This window comes from Mangifera indica, chromosome 4, assembly GCF_011075055.1.
Source record: "Mangifera indica cultivar Alphonso chromosome 4, CATAS_Mindica_2.1, whole genome shotgun sequence".
NCBI lineage: Eukaryota > Viridiplantae > Streptophyta > Magnoliopsida > Sapindales > Anacardiaceae > Mangifera > Mangifera indica.
Window position 1 is genome coordinate 8671802 of NC_058140.1, and position 22245 is coordinate 8694046.

General features: G+C 31.2%; 1 protein-coding gene and 1 pseudogene across 1 annotated transcript; both read right to left on the minus strand.

Moving 5' to 3' along the window:
* Nucleotides 1-5511: 5511 nt before the first annotated feature.
* LOC123214248 lies at nt 5512-6995 on the minus strand (annotated as a pseudogene).
* A 12578-nt stretch (nt 6996-19573) lies between these two features.
* On the minus strand, nt 19574-21374 carry LOC123214821 (7-deoxyloganetin glucosyltransferase-like). Its single transcript, XM_044634817.1, has 2 exons — nt 20809-21374; nt 19574-20672 (listed from the first exon to the last, which is right to left on the minus strand). The coding sequence occupies exons 1-2, from the start codon at nt 21323-21325 to the stop codon at nt 19744-19746; spliced, it is 1446 nt and encodes a 481-aa protein (XP_044490752.1). The 5' UTR covers nt 21326-21374; the 3' UTR covers nt 19574-19743.
* Nucleotides 21375-22245: the final 871 nt, after the last annotated feature.

A 22245-nucleotide genomic window follows, 5' to 3' on the forward strand; every position in this document is an offset into this window, starting at 1 on the left:
ACGTAACTATCATAAGTAGTTATCATGGATGTGCATAAGATCATAGATGAAATAATTTTCAATTCGAAGATGGTTATAATAGAAAATCTTAGTCATACTATTAGAAGTGGACTAAGACTGAAATGAACTAAAGAATAATGTAGAGTTTTTTAAAAAACAATAATGTAGTCATAAATATGTACTTCTAATATACACAAATATTGGGTGAATCGATATTAAATATCCATAAGAATTAAATTTTTGATAATTTAGATTTTGTTGATCTAATGAATCTTGATGTATCAAAATTTCTCTCAAGAATAAAAATATAGGCTACTTTAATGGTGACATGAATGTCCAAGATTTTTATAGTTAAAATCAATTATATATCTTTATTTTGGAGTCATGAATATTATTTTGTGTTTTACGATCATATTCTCCTTTCTTTCAATATTTTGTGTACGTTATAACTTACATAATTTTTAAATGAAAGGATATAGACTTCAAAATTAAAGCGTTGACTTCAAAAGCTAATGATAGAGACGTGTTTGGTGAATAGTGCAATAAAACACACAAATCTCAAGGAAAAAAAAATTTTCTTAATTGTAGCATTCAATTGAAGCTAAAATAAATACTATATCAAGATCAATAAATCTGATTGAAAGCTCTCGAAGAGCCCCAATTTTGTTGAAAAATAAGACTAAATTAAACATCAATTATACAGTATATTCAAGTAGATCTAGAAAAAAATTTACTTAGTTTTAAAGACATAAGAAATAATAGTTATTACATTGAAACCATAAGTGAAAATGGTACATAATTTATCTGTATAACTAGTAATACCTCTGGAAGAAGGTTTATACTAGAAAAATTGTATGTTTTATCATTTAGATTGTATCATATAATCATAAAGGCAATTAAAACATATATAGTATCGAACTAAAAATTCTCTAATCCAAAAGTATTTATGCTTTGACATAACAGTTTCGATAACTCAGGATTTACAATGATGCGTAAGATTGTTGAAAAATCACATGGATATGAATTAAATAATCAAAAGATTTTATTGTACAATGAAAAATTTTGTACCACTTGTTCTCAAGGCAAATTTGTAATATGACCATCTCCCTCCAATATTGAAGTTGAATCTCCATCATTCCTACAAAAGATTCAAAGAGATATATGTGGACTCATTTATCTACTAAATAGGTCATTTTGTTAATTTATGATCTTAATTGATATATCTGTATGATGGTCTAATATTTGTTTATTATCAACTCAAATTGTTATATTTGCTAAACTGTTAACACAAATTATCAAATTAAACACACATTTCACAAATTATTTGATCAGGTCAATATAGTTAGATAATGTTGGTGAATTTATATCTAAGATATTTGATAATTATTGTGTGTCTATAGGGATTGATATTGAACATTTAGTCCTGTATATCCACAGTTAGAATGGATTAGTTGAGTCTTTTATTAAATGACTCTAGTTAATTACACGTACCTTATTACTAATAACTCAATTACTTACTTCTATGTGGGGATATATTATATTACATACTGCAACATTAATTCACTTGTGACTTTTCTCTTATCATCAAAATTCTCCCTTACAATTGGTTCTTGGTCATCAACCTAATATATCTTATTTGAGGATATTTTGTTATGTTGTATATGTTTTTATTGTATTTCTTCAATGCACAAAAATTGGATCCCAATGTCATTTGAGAATTTATATTGGATATAATTCATCATCCATTATCAGCTATTTGGAACCATTAACATGTGATTTTTTTATTGCATGATTTGTACATTGTCACTTTGATGAGATAACATTTCTGCTTATAGGGGAAAAGAAAACGCCTCCTGAAGTCAGACATGAAGTTACTTGATACGTACCTACTATGTCTCATCTAGATCATCGCACATCCCAAAGTGAAAATGAAATGTAGAGGATAGTACATTTACAAATTATTGTCAACCAAATATCTAATATATTTGTAAATACGACAAAAGTGACAAGATCACATATTTCAGCAGCAAAAATTAATGTGACTACTAAATAGTTTATTCGAGCCACGACTGATCAATCTACTGCATACCAAAGACATGATAGAGCTGTTGAATTGAAAGACACTATCTTTCAAAAAAGAAAAACAAATAATTAAATAGATATCAATCATAATGATTCTAAAATGAATGAAAAATCTACACTCTCTAATATTCCTCTAGAAAAAGTTATGGTTACTAAAAAGACTTAAACCTTTGAAGTGGCACAAACCTCTAAAATGGTATAAAATCCTAAAAAACATGAAAATGAGAATATGTCTTTATTGTATCTCTTCAATGCACAAAAATAGGACCCCAATGTCGTTTAGAAATTTATATTGGATATAATTTACCATTCAATATCAACTATTTGAAACCATTAACAGATGATCTTTTTTCTACACGTCACTTTGATGAGACAATATTCCTACTTATAAGGGAAAACATCTCTTGAAGTAAGACATAAACTTACTTGGTATGTACCTACCATGTCTTATATAGATCCTCGCACATCTCAAAATGAAAATAAAGTGTAGAGGATAGTGCATCTAAAATTATTACTAACCAAATGTCTAATGCATTTGTAGATACGATAAAAGTGACAAGATCATATATTTCAGTTGCCAATGCATCAATAAAAATTAATGTGACTGCTGAACAATCCATTCGAGTTGCAACTGATCAATATACTACACACTAGAAACATGATAGACCTGTTGGATCGAAAGACACTATCCCTAAAAAAAGAACGATAAATAATTAAATAGATATCAGTCATGATGATCTTAAAATGAATGAAAAATCTACACTATCTAATATTCCTCTAGAAGAGGTTATGGTTTTTGAATAGATTCAAACTCCTAAAATGGCGCAAATCCTTTAAGTGGTACAAAATCCTAAAGAATATGAAAACGAGAATACTGAAGTATCTTTAAATTATGCTTATACACAAGAGATGTGGAACCATGAAATGGTTAACATTGATGATATTCTCATTTGCAGTAGCTACTAAAATTATAAATGATGATAATTTTGAACCATGTACTATAGCTGAGTGTAGACAAAGAAATGATTGGCCTAAATGGGAAGAAGTCATTTGAACAGAATTAGCTTCTCTAGCAAAATGTCAAATATTTAGGCTTGTAGTTCCAACACCTAAGGATGTATAACCCGTTGGATATTTATGAGAAAGAAATGAAAAAATGGATTGTTAGATTTAAAACCATACTTATAGCACAAAGTTTTTCCCAAAGGCCAGGTATAGACTTTGATGAAATATATGGAACTGTGATGGATATAATTATATTCAGATATTTAATTAATTTAATAGTTTGAAGGACTGGATTTGAGTCTAATGACGTTGTTACTATTTATTTGTATAAAAATTTGTATACTGAAATTTATATGAAACTTCTTGAAGGATTTAAATTGCCTAAAGTAAAAAGGGTCAATTTAAAAGACATGCACTCAATTAAATTACAAAGATTATTATATGGATTAAAACAATCCAGAAGAATGTGGCATAATCACCTAAGTAAATATTTGAAAAAAAATGGGCTATATAAATGACCTTATATGCCCATGTCTCTTTATCAAAAGGTCAGAATTAGGATTTGTCATTATAGTAATTTATGTTGATGATATGAATTTAATTAAGACTCTTGAAAAGCTCTCAAAAACTGCTGAATATTTGAAAAAATAATTTGAGATGAAAGATTTGATGAAAACAAAATATTGTCTCGCTCTACAGATTAAACACAATTCAAATAGAATATTTATCCATCAATGAACATGTATTGAAAAATTATTAAAACACTTTAATATGGATAATGCTTATCCTTTGAGCATCGCAATGGTTGTTGGATCTCTCGATCTAAAAAAAGACTCATTTCATCCTAAAGAAGAAGACGAAAAGATAGTCAGTCCTAAAGTATCGTATCTTAATACCATTAGAGCCATATTATATTTGACCCAATCCACTGGACCAGATATATCCTTTGCAGTCAATTATTTTGTCGATTTAGCTCTACACCAACTCTTCATCACTAGAATGGAATCAAACATATATTTCATTACCTATATGGGACTAAAGATTTGAGATTATTCTATTATGTCGAATTCTCTAAAAATTCTAGTTTGGTTAGATATACAGATGTTGGTTATCTTTCTAACCTTCATAGGGCCTACTCATAGATGAGATATGTTTTTACTTATAATGACATAACGATATCCTGGTACTCCACCAAATAGATTTTGGTTGCAACGTTTTCAAATCATTCATAGATTCTACCTCTCGATGAAGTCAACCAAGATATGGTTTATCATCAATCATATCCAGAATACATGCAGTTTCCTTTTACAACAGATCCTTCTTCTATATTATATGAAGATAATACAACATGTATTGCCCGAATTAGAGGTGGATACATCAAAGGAGATATAACTAAACATGTCTCACCGATGTTTTTTTACACTCACAAACTCCAAGAGAATCAAAAGATTGATCCCAGACAAATATGATCCAGTGACAACCTTACAAATTTGTTCATCAAGACATTACTGATATCAACATTTGAAAAGTTAGTGTATTACATCATTATACAACAACTTAACAAGCAACGAAATTAATTTCACTACAAAAAGAGGGAGCATTCATCAAGAGGAGCATTTATCAGGAGAAACAAATTTTTGAAATTTGTCACATATTGAACAAAATATGTACTATACTTTTTTTCCTTTCACTAAGTTTTATCCCATTATATTTTTCTAGTAAGGTTTTTAATAAAATAGCTTAAACACGTCCAACACCATTTGTTTTGGTTTTATAAAACATTAAATAATATACAACGACTCAACAAGCAACGAAATTAATTTCACTACAAAAAGATGGAGCATTTATCAGGAGAAACAAATTTTTGAAGTTTATCATATATTGAACAAAATGTACCATAGGAACAGTCAGCTAAAATAGGATGAGGCGACAGAGGCTTGAATGGTCGACCTCAGGATCACTCCACAGCCATGAGATCTACGCGCTAGCCAACTGCGCCACGAACCCAGTCATTGATGGCTACAAAACCTTATTAAAGTTACTGAAAGTTCAAACAGTTAGTAAATAAACATATTTTTGCTACCTTTTGTTTTTCATTATTGTGAATGAAATGAAACAAAATTACTGGCAAACTATCTAGAACTATAGGAAAAATAAACAAAGATGTTGGGAAACAAGATTGCCATTCTTGTGTTTTTAATCGTGAATAGAACACAATCTAAATCAATATCGACTTATTTATATATATAATATTACTCTGTTTGCAAACACTTACCTGGTTGTAGTGAATGATCAAATCTTGACAGATGAAATTCCTGATTGGATTTGTAAGTAAAACAATTAAAGAGCAAGTGTTTATAAAATCAAACGTCTTACAGTAAGACTAGTATAAACATTCCAACATAATTACAAGTATCATGCAAGTCAATAACTGTAATCTTGAATTATTACAATAACAATAACAATTACTCCTAATTTATCTATATTCACAAATGACGAACCATATGGACTAGTTGCTTCCTCTGCCTTCTTGCACTCCATGACTTGACTTTTCATCTTTGCACCACTCTTTCCCTCCATCAACTCCTTCACAAGCTTCTCCACTTCATCTCTCTTTACATTGTTATCCATTTTCATGCCTATTCTCCACTTGTTTCATGCAAACCAACAATTAGTTTGTTGGTCTGCAAAAAATGGCCAACAAACCATTGGCACTCCACCACACACGCTTTAAATGGTAGATTTCCATCGGCTGTGAGTTAAGAATCCTCCTACAGACGGATGATTCAGCACTTCTCGGGGACACCAACTCGCCAATAGACTTGTTTCTTTTGTTTTTTCAATAAACTGGGGCGGCAAAATCGCTGACTCACCCGTAACAAGATCTCCTCTTATAATCCATAGAAACGTTTGGTTGCTATTAGCAGGTCCCCAAGCAAATTCAGCCATTTGTTGCGGTGTCATCACAGTGACGCTCCCGAAATTCACATAAACTACGGATTTTGGTTTCTGGGAATTGAGCCAGTGGAGACATTCGGGCTCGTCTTTCCGGAGGTTAGATCCAATTGACTCTAAAGAATGCTGGGGGAGGTTGTTGAGAAGTAATGGAAGAGGTCCAATAGTGCAAATCGTAGGGAATACAGAGGAGAGAGTACTCAAAACATCATGCTCAACGTCATTAAGTGTATTGAGAATAATGGCCGAAGCTTTTAGAGATGTCTGTTGTCATTGTGAAGTTTGGCAGGTCTCTTAGTCGAATGCCTTCCAATCGTGGAATCCAATCTATAACAGTATCCAAATACTCACTTTCTTTATCGGCCGCGTCTGCAATATTTTCCAATTGTTACCTTACCTCATACGTTTCAACTAAAAATAAATGAAATTGTAAAATATACCTTTTAGAGGTATCAAACCTTTAGTCACAAGATTGAATACTGCGAATATCCAAGGAAGGCCCAGGCACTCATAGCCCAGAAAAATAGAACGGGGATTCCAAGATCTTCTGCAGCCTGAAGAATGAAAGGCATTCCTGAATCCGAAACTACGCAGGTAACAGGTGGAATAATGGGGGAAGAATTCAGTTTGTTGAGAAAATTAAGAAATGGGGCAGAAATGTTGTTCAAGATTGAATGGAAAAGAGATGGGATGTCCTGTGTAACGTCAGCATCGACCGGCAGCAGACCGTCGGGAATTGTTTCGAAACAAAAGTCAGTTGAGGCATTCAGGGCGTCACTGCCTCTTGCTTTAAGTATGCGTTTGTGGTTGTACTTGGTGTTCGCAAATGTTACGCGGAAACCTCTCTGATGAAGTAATTTTGCAATTTGAGGCATTGGGGTTATGTGCCCTTGAGTTGGGAAGGTGACACAAACTATATGAAGCTTCTGTGATGCTCCAACAAAACTATCCATTGATCTCTCTGTTAGCAATAATGGATGAAACTTTCCAGTGATTTTCTTGTTTACTTTACAAGTGATGAGAAACTAATTTGACTCAAATTAAAACAAAAAACAAAGAAAAAATTAAAGAAAACTAAACCCTAAATTGAAGAAACGTAGATGAAGAAATCGTATCTGAAGAAACGAACGAGAGAGAAAATCAATAAAGCTTTGTCTAACTATTTTGTGGTTCTTATTAGACTGAGAAGTTTGCATCATTGGGTCATATTTGTATTATGTTAATTCAAATTTTGTGTAAGAAACTTTTAATTTTAACTTAATTTAAATTAGAATCTTACTCAAAATTTTTAATCATAATTTAACCCTTTAATATTTAAATTGACTTGATCAAACTCAAATTAATTTAAAGTTATTTATTATTTTTATTTTTTAAAGTATTTTTATCATTTTAATTTCTCTACTAAATTACCCAAACCTAATACTAACCAATTTAACTTCAAGTCCTATCTAGTTGACTAAAATAAATTTTACAAAATAAAAACGCAGCTCTATCCTAATAGTTTTTATGTTATGTCATATTGTATTAAATTAGCAAGGGGTGTTAAAAATCCCAACTTTTTTTTAGACTTAGTGTGGTATAATCACCATGTAGTCCTTCTTGATTATGGAAAGAACACTTGAGACTATAACATTTTAAATCTTTCATTCTGACCCACATATGTCACCAAGGAAACTTTTAAGTTATTTATTTATACTAATTAATCAATAGGTAGAAATAGGGGGTGCTTTGGTAACAAGGAACCCTAGTTAAAAAAATGCGAATAATTCGCATTTAATTTGTGTTTTTGTTTAATTTACGTATTAAATATAATATTTTGAATTTTTAAACACAAAACATATTAAATATGTATTTTATACGTTTTCTGTATTAAATGTGTATTGAATAGTTGTTTTATTCATTTTTCTTTATTTTGAATTTTTAAAAAAATTCAAAACGATATCGTTTCTATGTCCAAATTTAAAGTACAAAATGCCCATTTAATTTTTAATTAATTATCATCATGCCAAAAAAAAAACCATTTTTTTAAAATCCCTAACCTCTCTATTCATTGTATTAGCTTCATATACATAACAGTAGCCATTTTTTTCACATAATTTTTTTACATTAGATCAATACTTTTCTTTCTGTCAAGCTAAACTTTTCATTTTGTTATTATTCAAAAAAAATAAACTTTCATTATCTTTCTTTTGCTTGTTTGTTACTTTGTCATGTTTGTAATTCTTTTAATGTTTGATATATGGACTTATTTGAGATACTAATTTTTCATTAATCTTGTTGCATTTTACCTAGTAGTGCAGTAGTTGAATATAATATATTATGTTATATTAATTTTAATAATCAATTAAACACTTTACATATAAATTGTTATAGTGATTTTTGTTAGAAAATTCAAAAAAAGTATTAAAATTATGATTAATAATGTCGTACTTTTATAAACATATTAATGACGATGTGTCACATTAAACTCTCATATATATATTTCATATTTTTTTCTATGGAAATTAATTAAAATAAGTAAATATATTTTCGTTTATACATTTTTATGTCAACCATTATACTTTTTACTTTTATAAGCAAACCCATATTTTTATTTCAATAATACCCTTTTTTCACTTCACTTATCTACTTTCATAGTTTTCATCTTATTTTCATCATCATCTCTTTTCTCAACACTCTTCTTCTGTTAACACTTTGACGGTAACACATTCTAGCTATTCTCTTTGTCATTTATCATCATCATATAATAAGTAAGTTTCTTTTATACAAATAGTAACCTATATTAAAAAAACTGTGAATTGAATAACTTTTCTAGAGATAAAAAGTAAAAAACTTTAATGATGAATTTTGAGAGGGGTTCAATCTTATTATAAATACTTACATTATTTATACATTCAATAGTTTTGATGCCTAGATCTAAGGAAAATGAAAATCGTTGTATTTTCTTGTAAATTGCGGGGTTATGTGTTTGCGTGGTTTGTGTCTATGTGATTAGCATCTACGTTGTTACGTTTGAGTGGTTTGCATTTTGCGTGGATGTTTCCAGGTTTTTTTTTTTATTTTCATTAAAAATCACAATGTATGAGCATATACTGTTCACATATAGGCATGTATATCATTACTTATTAATGTCACATTCTAAAAACCCAATAAAACGTATCCTTATTCAAAATTCAAAAATGGGAACTATGCGTTGGCATCATGCACAGACGTGTACCTGCTTTTACATAGGCATGCATCATAGCTGTGAATGTTATCCATACTTAACCAATTATCATGCATTAGGCAAAAAAGATTATTTTGCCTTTACCATCAAACACATGGGTGTGTGGCTTTCCCACACGACTGTGTAAGCCCAATTGTATACATAATATAATCTAACATAATTAGTCGGACTCAAAGTCAAAAAACAATAATAACTTTAGATGAATTTGTGGGTATTACACATGACATAAGAGAGAGATATCATGAGCTTTTTCTAGTGAATTCTAGAGACAAAATCCCAATAAAGAGAGTAATTATAACACTCATAAGTATGTCTCAAGACAAAATAGTCATTCCTCACATATATATATGTCTAAATATGATTGTGGTTAAGTTGAGATGAAATTTATTAGATGTTGTGAATTTGAGATGATGAACTATCATGCATAGGATAGGGATACCTATGTATCACCTGTGACATCAACCAGAGTGGATAATTGTAATGTTGAAAAATTTAAGTAATGAACAACCATCCATGTGAAACATGAACACTTATGCATGGTTGTAATACCCTCATGTACATTCCAAGGGCATTTGTGTCTTTTGATCCTACTTTGAGACATTTCCAGTTTTAAATGTACATGTTGAAATGTGTATGTGTGTTATATACAAAGCAATTACAAAATAAAGACAAAGATATATGTGTGTGTGTGTGTGTGTGTATTAATATATTAAAAAGTATGTATATATATATATATATATATATATATATATATATATATATATAAAGAGAAAAAAGTCAAAACAAAGGCAATTCTACCTTTTTCCATCATCTTCTCCATCTCTTCCAGAAAAAGCAGCCTTCTTTATGCTTTTTTCTTTGTTTTTAGAAGGAAAGTAGATGATTTGAAGGGTTTGAAAGAAAAGTAAGGAAATAAAATAAGAGGAAACACTTTTGGAGCTTTGGTAACCAAAAGATCTTTTTCTTTTTCCCTTTTCCTATGTTTTTATATATTGGATGCATGTTATATAAAGATGTTAGTGTGTTTTGGTGTTGATTTAAGGTGGGTTTGGTGATCAAAGAAGGAAGAAAAAAATGAGGGAGCCAATTTAGCAAAAATTAGCTTGAAATAAGATAAGAGGGATTATCCTTGATATATTTCATGTTTTATGCTTTTGGTTCCTTAGATCTATGTTATAAATGATGATTTTGAAGTTGAGAAATATTGTTTTGCCATTTGGGGTATCTATGTGTGTGATTTTGTTTATGGCAGAGAGTTGGATAATATTTACAATTTTGTCACTGATTTCATCTCACGTTTTGATTGTCTTATCTTATGAATCATGAGTGCTATTATAACTTGTTGGAAATCTCTTTGAATCCTCGTTTCAATGATATATAGCTTATATAAATTAGAGACTGTTTGGACTATTAAATTGTATGAATAAAAATACTGCCCTGCCGAATGAACATTCCCCTGAACAATATTTCATAGTTTTTGGAAAGAAAGATAGAACGAAAAGGAGGAGAAAAAGAAAAGAAAGAAAGAAAGAAAGAAAGGAAAGGAAAGGAAAGAAAGGAGAGAAAAAGAAAAGAAGAAGAAGAAAAGAAAGAAAAACAAGATAAGGAATTTAGGGCTCAAGATTCAGGGGTCATCCTAAAAGTATAGTCTGGTGAGTTATGGATAGTTTTAGATGGAAGCAAGATTACTAAGATATAATGCATGCATGCATACTATGAACTATAAGGGGGCACTTTGCACTACACTACCCACAGTAGGGCACGTCCGTAGTAGGACATAGGCCCATAGTAGGGTCTACTCGCAGTAAAACATACTCATAGTAGAACACAATTTAGATTTCAAAATGGTGTAGTGAGAGAAAAGAAGAGAGCTCGAGCTTAGAAAAGTGTCAAATCCCTATAGTCAACTTCCAAAAAGTATCAAATAGACACCAGATGGGACAAAATATGACTCAAATAGTAAAGAATGAACTAGATTATCCCTTCAATTTCTTATGGAGGTTATGATGTGAGGTTGAGTCTCGAGAGTGAGTTAGAATAGAAAAAAGGATAATTTACTTAATTCTTTCCCTTTATTGAGTGTTTTTATCTCTCACTTTCTTTTCTTTCATGATTGCAGGTATTGGTAATCGAGATAGCTGCGAGACAAGGTCAGGTCAGTGAAGATAGACCTAGGTTGGGGCTAGTTGCCTATGGTTTTTATTACATATATATGATACTATTGATTTTTGGCCCTATTCAAATAGTTGTATAGTTGTATCTACGGGCATGTATATGATTACTTCATGATCTTAGATGTTTCAGATGCATTTTCATATGAGATATATACATCTTTTGTTCGCTTCCAAATTTTCAGTTTTCTTAGAATAATTTCTAAACACTTTTAGTGATGCGTTCATTTTAAAGTATTTAAAAAAAAACACTCCGGATGTTAATTCATAACATTTCTCCTTTGATGGGTAGTACTTTTGGGGAAAGATGTTATAATGGTGTTACCAAAAAGATAGTTTAAAAACATATGTTGCTGAGAATTAGAGGTATTTTTATCCTATTCCCAAAAGTGTGCGTTTGCTGAAAGTGATAGAAAGTTTTGAAACTGACATTCCAGTGACTGTGGCAGTGGCCTTGGTAATGTTCTCTGACATATCCATTGGCAACAAGGGAAAAAAGAAGGAGTTTGACATCAAATCGGCAAGCTTGGAGATAAAGTAAGTATGCAAATATAGACTATGTTTGATATCTTATAAGAATTGTAACAACTGGATTTGTCAAGACATGACTATTTTGAGTGATGTTTTGGTTTGATGCTATGGAAGATATGTTGAAATCCTTTTATGATGATTATATGTGTAATTGTATATATATTGTTGTGTGTGCTAATTCTAGGGGAAATTGGATAATTTTATATTGATGATGAAGATTTATGCAATTACAATATGATTATGTAGTTGATTTGTGAGAAAAGCATGACATTAGTTATGAATGAGTTGATTTGTAATGGTTATCCATCTTTGAATTAAAGTTACTTATTGTGGACCTATTTTATGCTTACGAAAGTTAGAAACATATAACTTAGGTTTTGGATTGACGAAAATTGCTATAGGAACCATTAGGGTTTGAAATCAAGTTATTTTTACACATTCTAAACATTGTGAATGACCCTCTATAGTGTAGGGACGATCGTCACATACCTTGAATGCATAATTCTTAGGTTATGAATGGTTGTTTGGTATGGAATGAATGCTTGTACATAGGGAACCAAGTTTTAAGTTAAGGAATTTTCTAGTAATCTAGCGACTGTGGAATCATTGATTAATGAATGGTCAACTAGGATATAAAGTTCATTTGTTCATGTTTTATAAGAGCCCATATGTAGGGTGAAATGATAAAAATACCCTTAGAAAATATGTAGGTAAAGAATGGCTAAGTGTTGAAAGGTTAAGATTAGACCAAGATGAACACCCATTCATCCAATAGTAAATGCATATAAAACTCGACTCATCTTATCTCTTTCTTCTTATGTTTGAGGACACATGTCCATAAAGAGATATATGCCATGTGAAATAGGGACAAATCCTTTCTTGGATTCTTCCACACCAAATGTTTTAGCATTTTTTCCATGTATGGGTATGTCTGTCCATGCATACTCGTTCATCAATCATGAACATGCATAGGCATGCATATTCTTTAGTCATAGTCGTGTATCGCCTTTTAGCGAATGACTGTACAACAAAATGTTTAAATACTATAAATCTATTTTCCTCTATTACAATTATGTACCTTTCATGCCTATTGGATACCAACAATGTAATAAAATAGATAATAAAAAACAAAGAAAAACCCGAATTAAGATTGGCCTCTATCAAGGCATCATGGCTACCTAGTTGGCAGAGTGTTAGTAAGCTACTGTCGGCTTGGTTAACTATATGGTTGCGTATAATTCAATTATTTTGTCAATTGATATCTCTTGAGGTTAAGACAAAGATGTGTGTCTATCTCAGTAACTCCTCAATATGAACTGATATATATCAATAACTACATACCTTGGACAAGGCTTCGATCTAATCCAACTGAGGCCACAGATTCAAATGTTATGATATCTTTCAATATTCTTATATGAGATATTAATTCCCATGCTCAATGGGTGATGAATCCTTTATTGATCCATCATAGTCTCTATACAGATTTTGATATGACCAATCACTATCTTTATGGTTCCCCAATTTTGGTAAAATGTTGGATAACATTAAAACATATCAATCCTTGTATGAGACAGTTTGGTGATCTTAAGTTTAAGGATCATCTGAACTTGTAAGTTAAAGGATTTATTTCATAGACACAGGAGTAATTATTCATCTAGAAATCTTTTTCTTGGGTTTGTGCAAGAACAAGTTTACAATATGTATCCATGGTTTCACCAAGCTATTAGCTAATAACTTTAACCTATAAGAATTGTCGCCACCATTCAATAGGATCACTCAACACTATGATACTCCTATTACTATTACCTGTGCCCTTAGTTATAATAATATCGAGATTATAAACATTTCTAGAATGATCATCAAATATGTGTATAGAGTTTTCACGATTAGCCATTTGATCCCTTCACCACAATTCTACCATTCTATGTATATATTATTTAAACAAACATATTATATTAAACATTAACATGTATGAATAACAAAAAACCTTTTATTAATTAAAATAAATAGATTACACAGTTACACATGTACAAATTGATTAGCTCTAGGTCATTGCCTTAACAAGTCGTTCATCTAATAATTATATGCACAGACGTGCACCTTATAACACACAAGCATACATCATATAACTTCATGCATAGGTGTGTACCTCATAATGCACGACCATACATCCTTTTACAATAGCTTCATAGTCATACACCTCATGCATAACCACTTCAACTTCAACCTTGCCTGTGTATGGTCGTTCACCTCCAAATGCACGATTATGCACAGACAATAACTTAGTTTCCAACAATTGTCACTACAAAAAAAAAAGGGGCTAAACAATAAAAAAATTAGTCGTTAAAAATCTATTTTCTATCATTAAAAAGTTTTAATGATAGAAAAAATCTCGTTGTCGCTCGTTATTATAGCCCCCACCGCTAAAAGTATTAACGATGAGAAGAAAAATCTCATCGTTAATATAAATAACATAAGGTGTAAGTCTCGTTATTAAAAATAGTAATTTCAATAATAAATATTTTTATCGCTATAATAATATTTACCTATCAGTATACATAATATCAACAATGAATATCACCATCATTATAACAATATTTATTGGTTACTATATATAATATTAATGATCAATATTCTTATCATCATAACAATATTTATCAGCCACTAAATATAATATCAACAATGAATATGCCTATTAGTAGAACAATATTTACCTGTCACTTAACATATATCAATAATGAATATCCTCATCGTTATAACAATATTGATAATAAAAATTTGATTATCAAAATATGATTATTGACATTGAGTATGTTCTAATAACAATTATCTCAAAGAATTCATATGATCTACAATTATAAAAAAAAAAAAACTATAAATTTCCTATTATGGTAATCTCTCCCTATAATCGAAACTAAAAAGTTGTTATAAATAACAAAAAGAATCTATGTATTAAATAGAATCAAGCGTTTCATAATTCATCACTCATATCATCAAGTACCTGCAAATTGTGAAGAGAGAGGATCTCATTAAAATGAGTGTAACATACACACACATTTTTTTCTTACAAACTAATCATCAAATAAGGTAAAGGAAATCAAAATAGATTAAATCAACCATAATACCAATCCTACCAAATTAATAATCATAAAAAAAAAAACTATCAAACCAAATATTTTCCTAAAATGTCACAAAACCTTAAGCTCAATAGTATTTGACAAAAGCCTTTTGAATTCACTATGTCATAATGTCATAATAACCTTTAAATTAAATAATAAACATCAAGCATTAAAGAAATTAAATGAGCAAAACAACTCAATAATCATAAACGAAAATGACATATGACATTAGCAATTTAAGTACCACGTGATAAAGAGACCGATTCCTCTATTATTTCACTATTGTCATGTTTTTGTAGTGCTTCAACCTACAAATTACAAAATAAACTAATAAAATTTTAACATATGCTTTTTTAAGTATCATAACTATGTCCAAAAAGCAATTTGCTTATTTTAATTTTAAACCAATCAATAAAACTTCTATTCCATTCCTCATATTCCATCCTTTACAAATTTAATATCTAAGATTGAAGCAATTATCTCTGTGAAAAATGTTCTAGAACCAGGTGCCTCCTGTTCCTTGAACCTGTTTACAAAGGATATTAGAGGAAACTAGAAGCAAATTTCTATCATATCCAATAACATAACTGAACAGATGCTTTTGCCTGTTTTCCAGGAGTAAATGTGTCCAAGCCAATGATATATCCACCTTTTTTATTCCTTCTATCACAGAAAACATTAAAAAAGCAAAACCTACAGAAACACTTACAATTTAGCATAAGAATCACACAAAGCTGACTGTCGCAAATGAATAAGCCGTACTGAGCCTTTTGAACTGCTATATGCTAATAAATTACAATGAGTAGGGTGGAATTCTGCAGATGTTCCCACTTTTGCAAGAACAAATGAAAATGGGTTAAAGGTTTCTACAAGACATCAGTAAACAAAACGATACAACTTAAAAACAAACAATAAAACAAGCAAACCAAAAAATGCAGGAGAGGATTAGCAAATTGGTCAGCAATCTATGAGAAATGTCAGAAAACAAGGTTGGTTAGTAAGGTGGAAACCAGAGCATTTAGGCCTAGAAGACAGGGATGTTTACCAGTTAGATCCTCCATGTTTGCAGGCTTGACATCAACAATATTGAAGCTCTGATTGCTAATCTACAAGTTCCAAAGATTGATGCGTAGATCATCAGCTGATATAAATGTTTCACCATCACTGTGACAAAGAATCAGTAAAATCATTGAAACCAATGTTAATAATAAGAGGGGAAGCACATACCACATGGCACAATAATATAATATGCTACCAAGAGGCAATCAGTATATTGATTGAAGAGGGATTTGATGTTCTAAAGAACAAAATAGTGAAACAATACCATCAAAGAATGCCCCAATATAAAATCTGAACCACTCAATTACTAGCATCAATTTTCAAAGGTTTTAGAAAGGTTGATTGATTTCTAGACATCAAAAAATACATATTGTTTATCGGAAATCTTATAGGAAATAGAAGTAGTGGAATATGGTAGGTACCAGTCCATTACCATCTTAAAATAAACCAGCAGAATTTCTTTTTGTCTTTTTTAATTTGTGGCAGTCTAAACTGCTCAACTCAGACTCAAATCCTAACCTCATATAAAAGAAAGGATGCCTAGGCTAGTAATTACACAAATCCAAAATCAAGCAATAAGATATCATTAATTAAATTACTCTTTTCCACGTATAAATTCTAGTGAGAGAATCTGTTATCAGCAAAAAGCAAAGGAATTGAAGCACTAAATTTTTACTAATAAGATTTGAACCTAAGAAACATCTCAACACCATTTCCCAATGCATGCACCTTCAGAAACTAAGCCAATAAAACATTAAAAATGCAAAGCATATAAGACTGAAACATCTTCAGAAAGTGTTGGAAACTAAATAATACATTCTAGTGAAACAACATAAAATAGGATAATAAAGCAAGCAGAGGCAGGGTCCAATATAAGCCAAAGGCATGGACAAAACAAGTTTGAAAATATCAACTTACTGGTACAGAAAAAATGACGCTCATGTTTCCTAATTACGCCAAAACATTTACTGCCAATCTTCTAGCTATCATTTACTTTCTATCCACGCACACAATAAAGATGCACTAACCATATATATTTCACATATATGGTTTTTGTGAGAAGAATTTTCAACATTTCGAAACTAACCATCGACCATATATATTTCATGTCTTCACGTGCACAACCATCCACAAAATTACAGTTGACATAGAGATTTGTTGTTAGATCTTGTAACAAATCTCTATGTCTTAATGCAAGAAAGTCTCTACCCCTAGGTCATGTTTTTCGTTCCGAAATTCCTAACATACATGTTATAACATTTACACAGATCACAACACAAAAACTTTGATACATGTTCAACATTTCAGACGTTAAAATTTTCGTCAGCATCGTCACGTGATTATTACTTGAAATCCATGTTAAGCCATCATCACAAAACATTTCACATGTTAGAACAATTGAAAAAAATTAATATCAGAACATCAAAACCCTACTTACTTGTTTGCTAGTGAATGCTAACTATTTTTTGTGGCTGAAGATTTTTTAGTGACTTCTATCTCTTTTCCGATGATCTAGAACGTGGTCTCACTTTCTCTTTATTTGCTCTCTCTATCTCTCTTCTGCTCTATGTAATGTAGTGCGAATAAGTTTATATCCTCTCTAATAAAGGTGAACTCTTTATATATTTTTCATTAAATAACATAGCTCACAATCATGCAATCTTTATGCATGGTTATCCAAACGGTTTCATCTATCCTTATCGTGTCTCATAACCTTTGAAGGTACATTTTATCCAATAACTATCCACATGCACAGTCAACGTGCACTCCTTCATCCATGGTGACCAACTAATTAAACTATATTCTTTTTATTGAGTGTATAGGCATGCACCCTTGTCAAGCATGATTATACATCGTCCTATAATTAGAATAAATTCACAACTTGTGATGGAAAGGGCCAAAGTGTCCTTGTATCACATGTACCGACATACACAACTATACTATATACTTCATTAATAGCACATGCATAAATATTCATCAAATATGGTAAATGATTAAGGTTCCTATAATACGTACTTGTGGGTGTGACACCAACCCACAAGGCCTATATAAAGCTTAGACTTCAGACCGCTCTAAGCCCTATATATATGGCCTAAGCCCTTTATAGAATTGGGCCCCCATTTGCCTACCTTTTACACTTAGATTTCAAATCATCATATTGTCTTATACCCTAGTTGACTTAATTTGTTGACTTAATATGATGATAGTCTAACGTTATCTTTTTCTACAAGATATTAATGTCGTAGTTATTGATTATGTTCAAAAATATATTAAAGTTATAGTAGATCAATATAAAATTAATCACTCTCAAATAAGAGAGAAGATATCTTGTAATACAATTTAATTCATGACTATGACCACTTGACTCTATGGCCGCTGTGAGATTGGGTTATCACTCAAATCCAATAGTATATGGTCATTATTTCAAAAATCAAATGTTAAACTCAAGGATTGAAGTGAGGAAAACATTTTTTCTATACCTCAGCCTTGATAAAATATCAAATGATGAAAAGGATTTAATTATGTAATGATCATACCATTGATAGGTTCATGTCTTTCACAAAGTTTTCATCATTTGGGTGACTATAATGTCTTGTTGGAGATTTCTCTTTGTTTGTGTAATTAAAAGGCTAATTAGTTTGTTGATTGATCACAATTCTATTTACTACCAATGTGATAGAGACATATGTGTCACACACAAAAAGGGTTGAATCTAGATTTTCGAGGCAATGTAGTGAAATGGAGACTGAAGAGTAAGAAAGAGAATGATTATTTCATGAAAGGGAACAATTGTATTTGCTTTGCATGGAAGAAAGCCTATTACAAATTATGGAATGGTTATTCTATGCATGGATGGGATGTTGAATATGCATTCCATTGATGCACAACAATTCCATGAGTTGGAATGATCATTCTACACGATATATAACTTGATTGTTATCTTGTCAATCAATATAGGAATAATAGCCCTAACTTAAGGACTATGTTAAGTTATTAACAAACTAGTTCAATCAATGCATAATGCATTCTAGTGATCTTAAATCTAAAGGTCACATATATTATTATCTATTATATTGATATATTATATAGACACTAGTAAGTTATCATTTATATAGAATTATCTAACAAATCAGTATATCAAACAAGCAAACAACATACCCCCATGTAAGTTGTCACCAAACAAATGTAACATGTGAAATCTATCACAAAAATAAGGTAAGGTTGTTCAACACTATAATATGTTTATCATATCATATGTTTATCATATCATATGTTTTATTGGTCAATATAATATTGAAGCTATGAACGTTTTTAGAATGATTATCGTACATGAAAATAAATTCTTACAATTAAGATATATGTTAATCTTCTCGTTATTATTATACTATTTTGAATGTATTTATCTTAAAGTAAACACAAAAATATACAAATAAAGAGAGTCATTTATAAATATATAAATATAGCAAAGACATAAACCATCAACATGATTGAGAGAACACCAGCTCTAACAATTTTTGGTGTCCATTATTTTTTATTAATTTATTTAGTTGTTTATTGTTTCGTGCCACAGACGCAACAAGAGTCTCCGTTGGTTTCAATGCTTTGATAGAACTTCCGCAACCAATTTCTCAAGGTTCTTGTATGACGAACCACCAGGAGCACTAGCCTCTTCCGCCTTCATTTGCCACTCAACGGCTTGCTTTTTCATTTCCTTACCCTTCTTTCCCTGCATCGACTCAATCACAATTTTCATAACTTCATCTCTCTTTACATTATTATCAATCTCCAACCCAATACCCCATTCTTTACATGCATACATACAGTTGGTCTGCTGCTCAGCAAAAAATGGCCAACAAACCATGGGTATTCCGTTGCATATGCTTTCAATTGTTGAATTCCACCCCATGTGACTCAAAAATACTCCAATTGACGAGTGGCTTAGCACTTTCTCTTGTGGACACCAACTAGCTAACATGCCTATATCCTTGGTTTCAGTGAGAAATTCTGGTGGAAGAACTGCTGAGTCACCGGCAACAAGATCGGGCCTTATTATCCACAGAAATTGCATTTTGGTATTAGCTAGTCCCCAAGCAAACTCAATTAGTTGTTGAGGAGTCATTACAGTGATACTTCCGAAATTAACGTACACAACTGACCTTGGTTCCTTTGAATCGAGCCATTCGATAGTCTCAGACTGTTCTTTCCATAAATTTAAATCCATATCATTAAATTTTCCCTTCGTGATCTGAAGATCAAACAACTGGAGGGGACCAATACTGTAAATTGGAGGTAGCAGGACTGACAGGGCGTCCAATACAGCCTGTTCCAAGGTGTCGAAAGTGTTCAAAATGATGGCAGAAGCCTTGGAGGCTCTCTGAATTTCCTTGATGATGTGATTTACCATAATATCATTTGCATCTGTAGTTCTAATAAAAGTCGGAATATCTCTCAAACGAATGCTTTTCATCCCTGGAATCCAGTCTATAGTGGTTTCCAGATACCCATTTTTTAGGTAACTAACATCTGCAACGAAAACTAAACGTTAGCTAAACACAGATAAAAAAAGTATGCAATCAGCAAAACGAGCGTATAACAAGAAGGCTGTCTATGAAGCAAGAAGGCTAAAGCTTTGCTGTTAATTAGAGATTTAATATCTTACCTTTAAGCGGTGTTATTCCTCTTTCGACAAGAAAATGGTACTGCGTATAACACAGGACGCCAGCGGCGCTCGGTGTCCAGAAAAGTACACCAGGTATTCCAAATTCTTCAGCGGCATCTAACGCGAAGGACATGGCACCATCTGTGATGATACAAGTGACTGGTGGAACTTTGGAAGATGCAGTGTCATTGAGTTTATAAATAAGATTGCATAAAGGGTATAAGCAGTACTTGGAGGTGGAGTTGCAAAGAGAAGGAATGTCTTGGGTAACATTAGTATCGGAAAAAGGAAGGCCGTCTGGGATGGTTTCAAAGCGAAAGTCAGGCAGACCCTCAAGATGATTGGGGCCTTTTGACTTGAGTAAACGTCTATGATTGTATTCGGTGTTAACAAAGGTTATATGAAAGCCTTTCAATTGAAGGAGTTTAGCCAGCTTGAACATTGGGTTAATGTGACCTTGAGCAGGATATGGAATACAAACAGCATGAGGGTTATCAACAACCGACTTCAGATCCATAATTTTTTTTCTTTTTCTTTTCCTTTCTTTTCTTTTGTTCAGTTAAGAAAATTTGTTCCTCAATATCGAGGAAAAGGGTCAACGCCAAGATTTATGTAGAACACGGCAGCTCGTAATGAATTAGATGAATATATATTTAATAAACTAATAAACTATTTCCACTCAATTTTTCTGTAACGTTGTTGAGAAAGTTATTTAATAAATTATTTAACTAGAAGAAATTGTGGTGTTCTATGAGAAAGTGGCAAGTAGGGCTGGATTCAATATGAATTGCACAAGTTTAGACTGAATAAGTTTAAATTGATAACTAGACTTATTTTCATAAAATAAGTTAAGTTCTAATTGATTTAAATATTTGAATTCAAGCTAATTCAAATTGGATATATAATAAAATTATTTTTAAATGACACGTGAATTTTAGTTTGGTGATCTCAAATTGACTCTTTTAAATTTAAATTAATTTCAAATTAGGTCTTGTTTAAGTTCTATCTAGGTCAAATCTAGCCTAGTGGCAAACAATAATAGACAAGAGAAAAGATTTTCTCTCCGTACAATAACCTAAAAAAGACCTTCGATTGGAATATTAGCAACAACATTTGAAATGGTTAGCTACCCCCAAAAGTATTACTTCTCAATTTTTGGTTCAATTATTTTCTTTTATAAAATTTTCTTAGCTTAGTTGTGGCTTCGAGTTGGAGAATTACGTAGTCATTATCTATAGGTCATCTATCTTATTATACTTTAAGGGTTGACTTTGGAATACTCAATTTAACTACACAAAATTTGCCCCCAATTCTAGGTGTGAGGAGGACTTCAAGACCTTCAAGAAACTTATACTACATGGAACTCTTGTTGTATCTTTCTAGGTTATACAAGTTGATGTCATCATAATTTTTTACATTTCGAGCATTGTGTCCATC

What these genes read in the sequence shown, in the direction of transcription:
- LOC123214821 (XM_044634817.1), bottom strand. Translation starts at nt 21,325, where the DNA reads ATGGATCTGAAGTCGGTTGTTGATAACCCTCATGCTGTTTGTATTCCA. An exon ending in AGGAATAACACCGCTTAAAG is followed by an intron (nt 20,673 to 20,808) that starts GTAAGATATTAA and finishes TTTTCGTTGCAG; the next exon opens with ATGTTAGTTACCTAAAAAAT.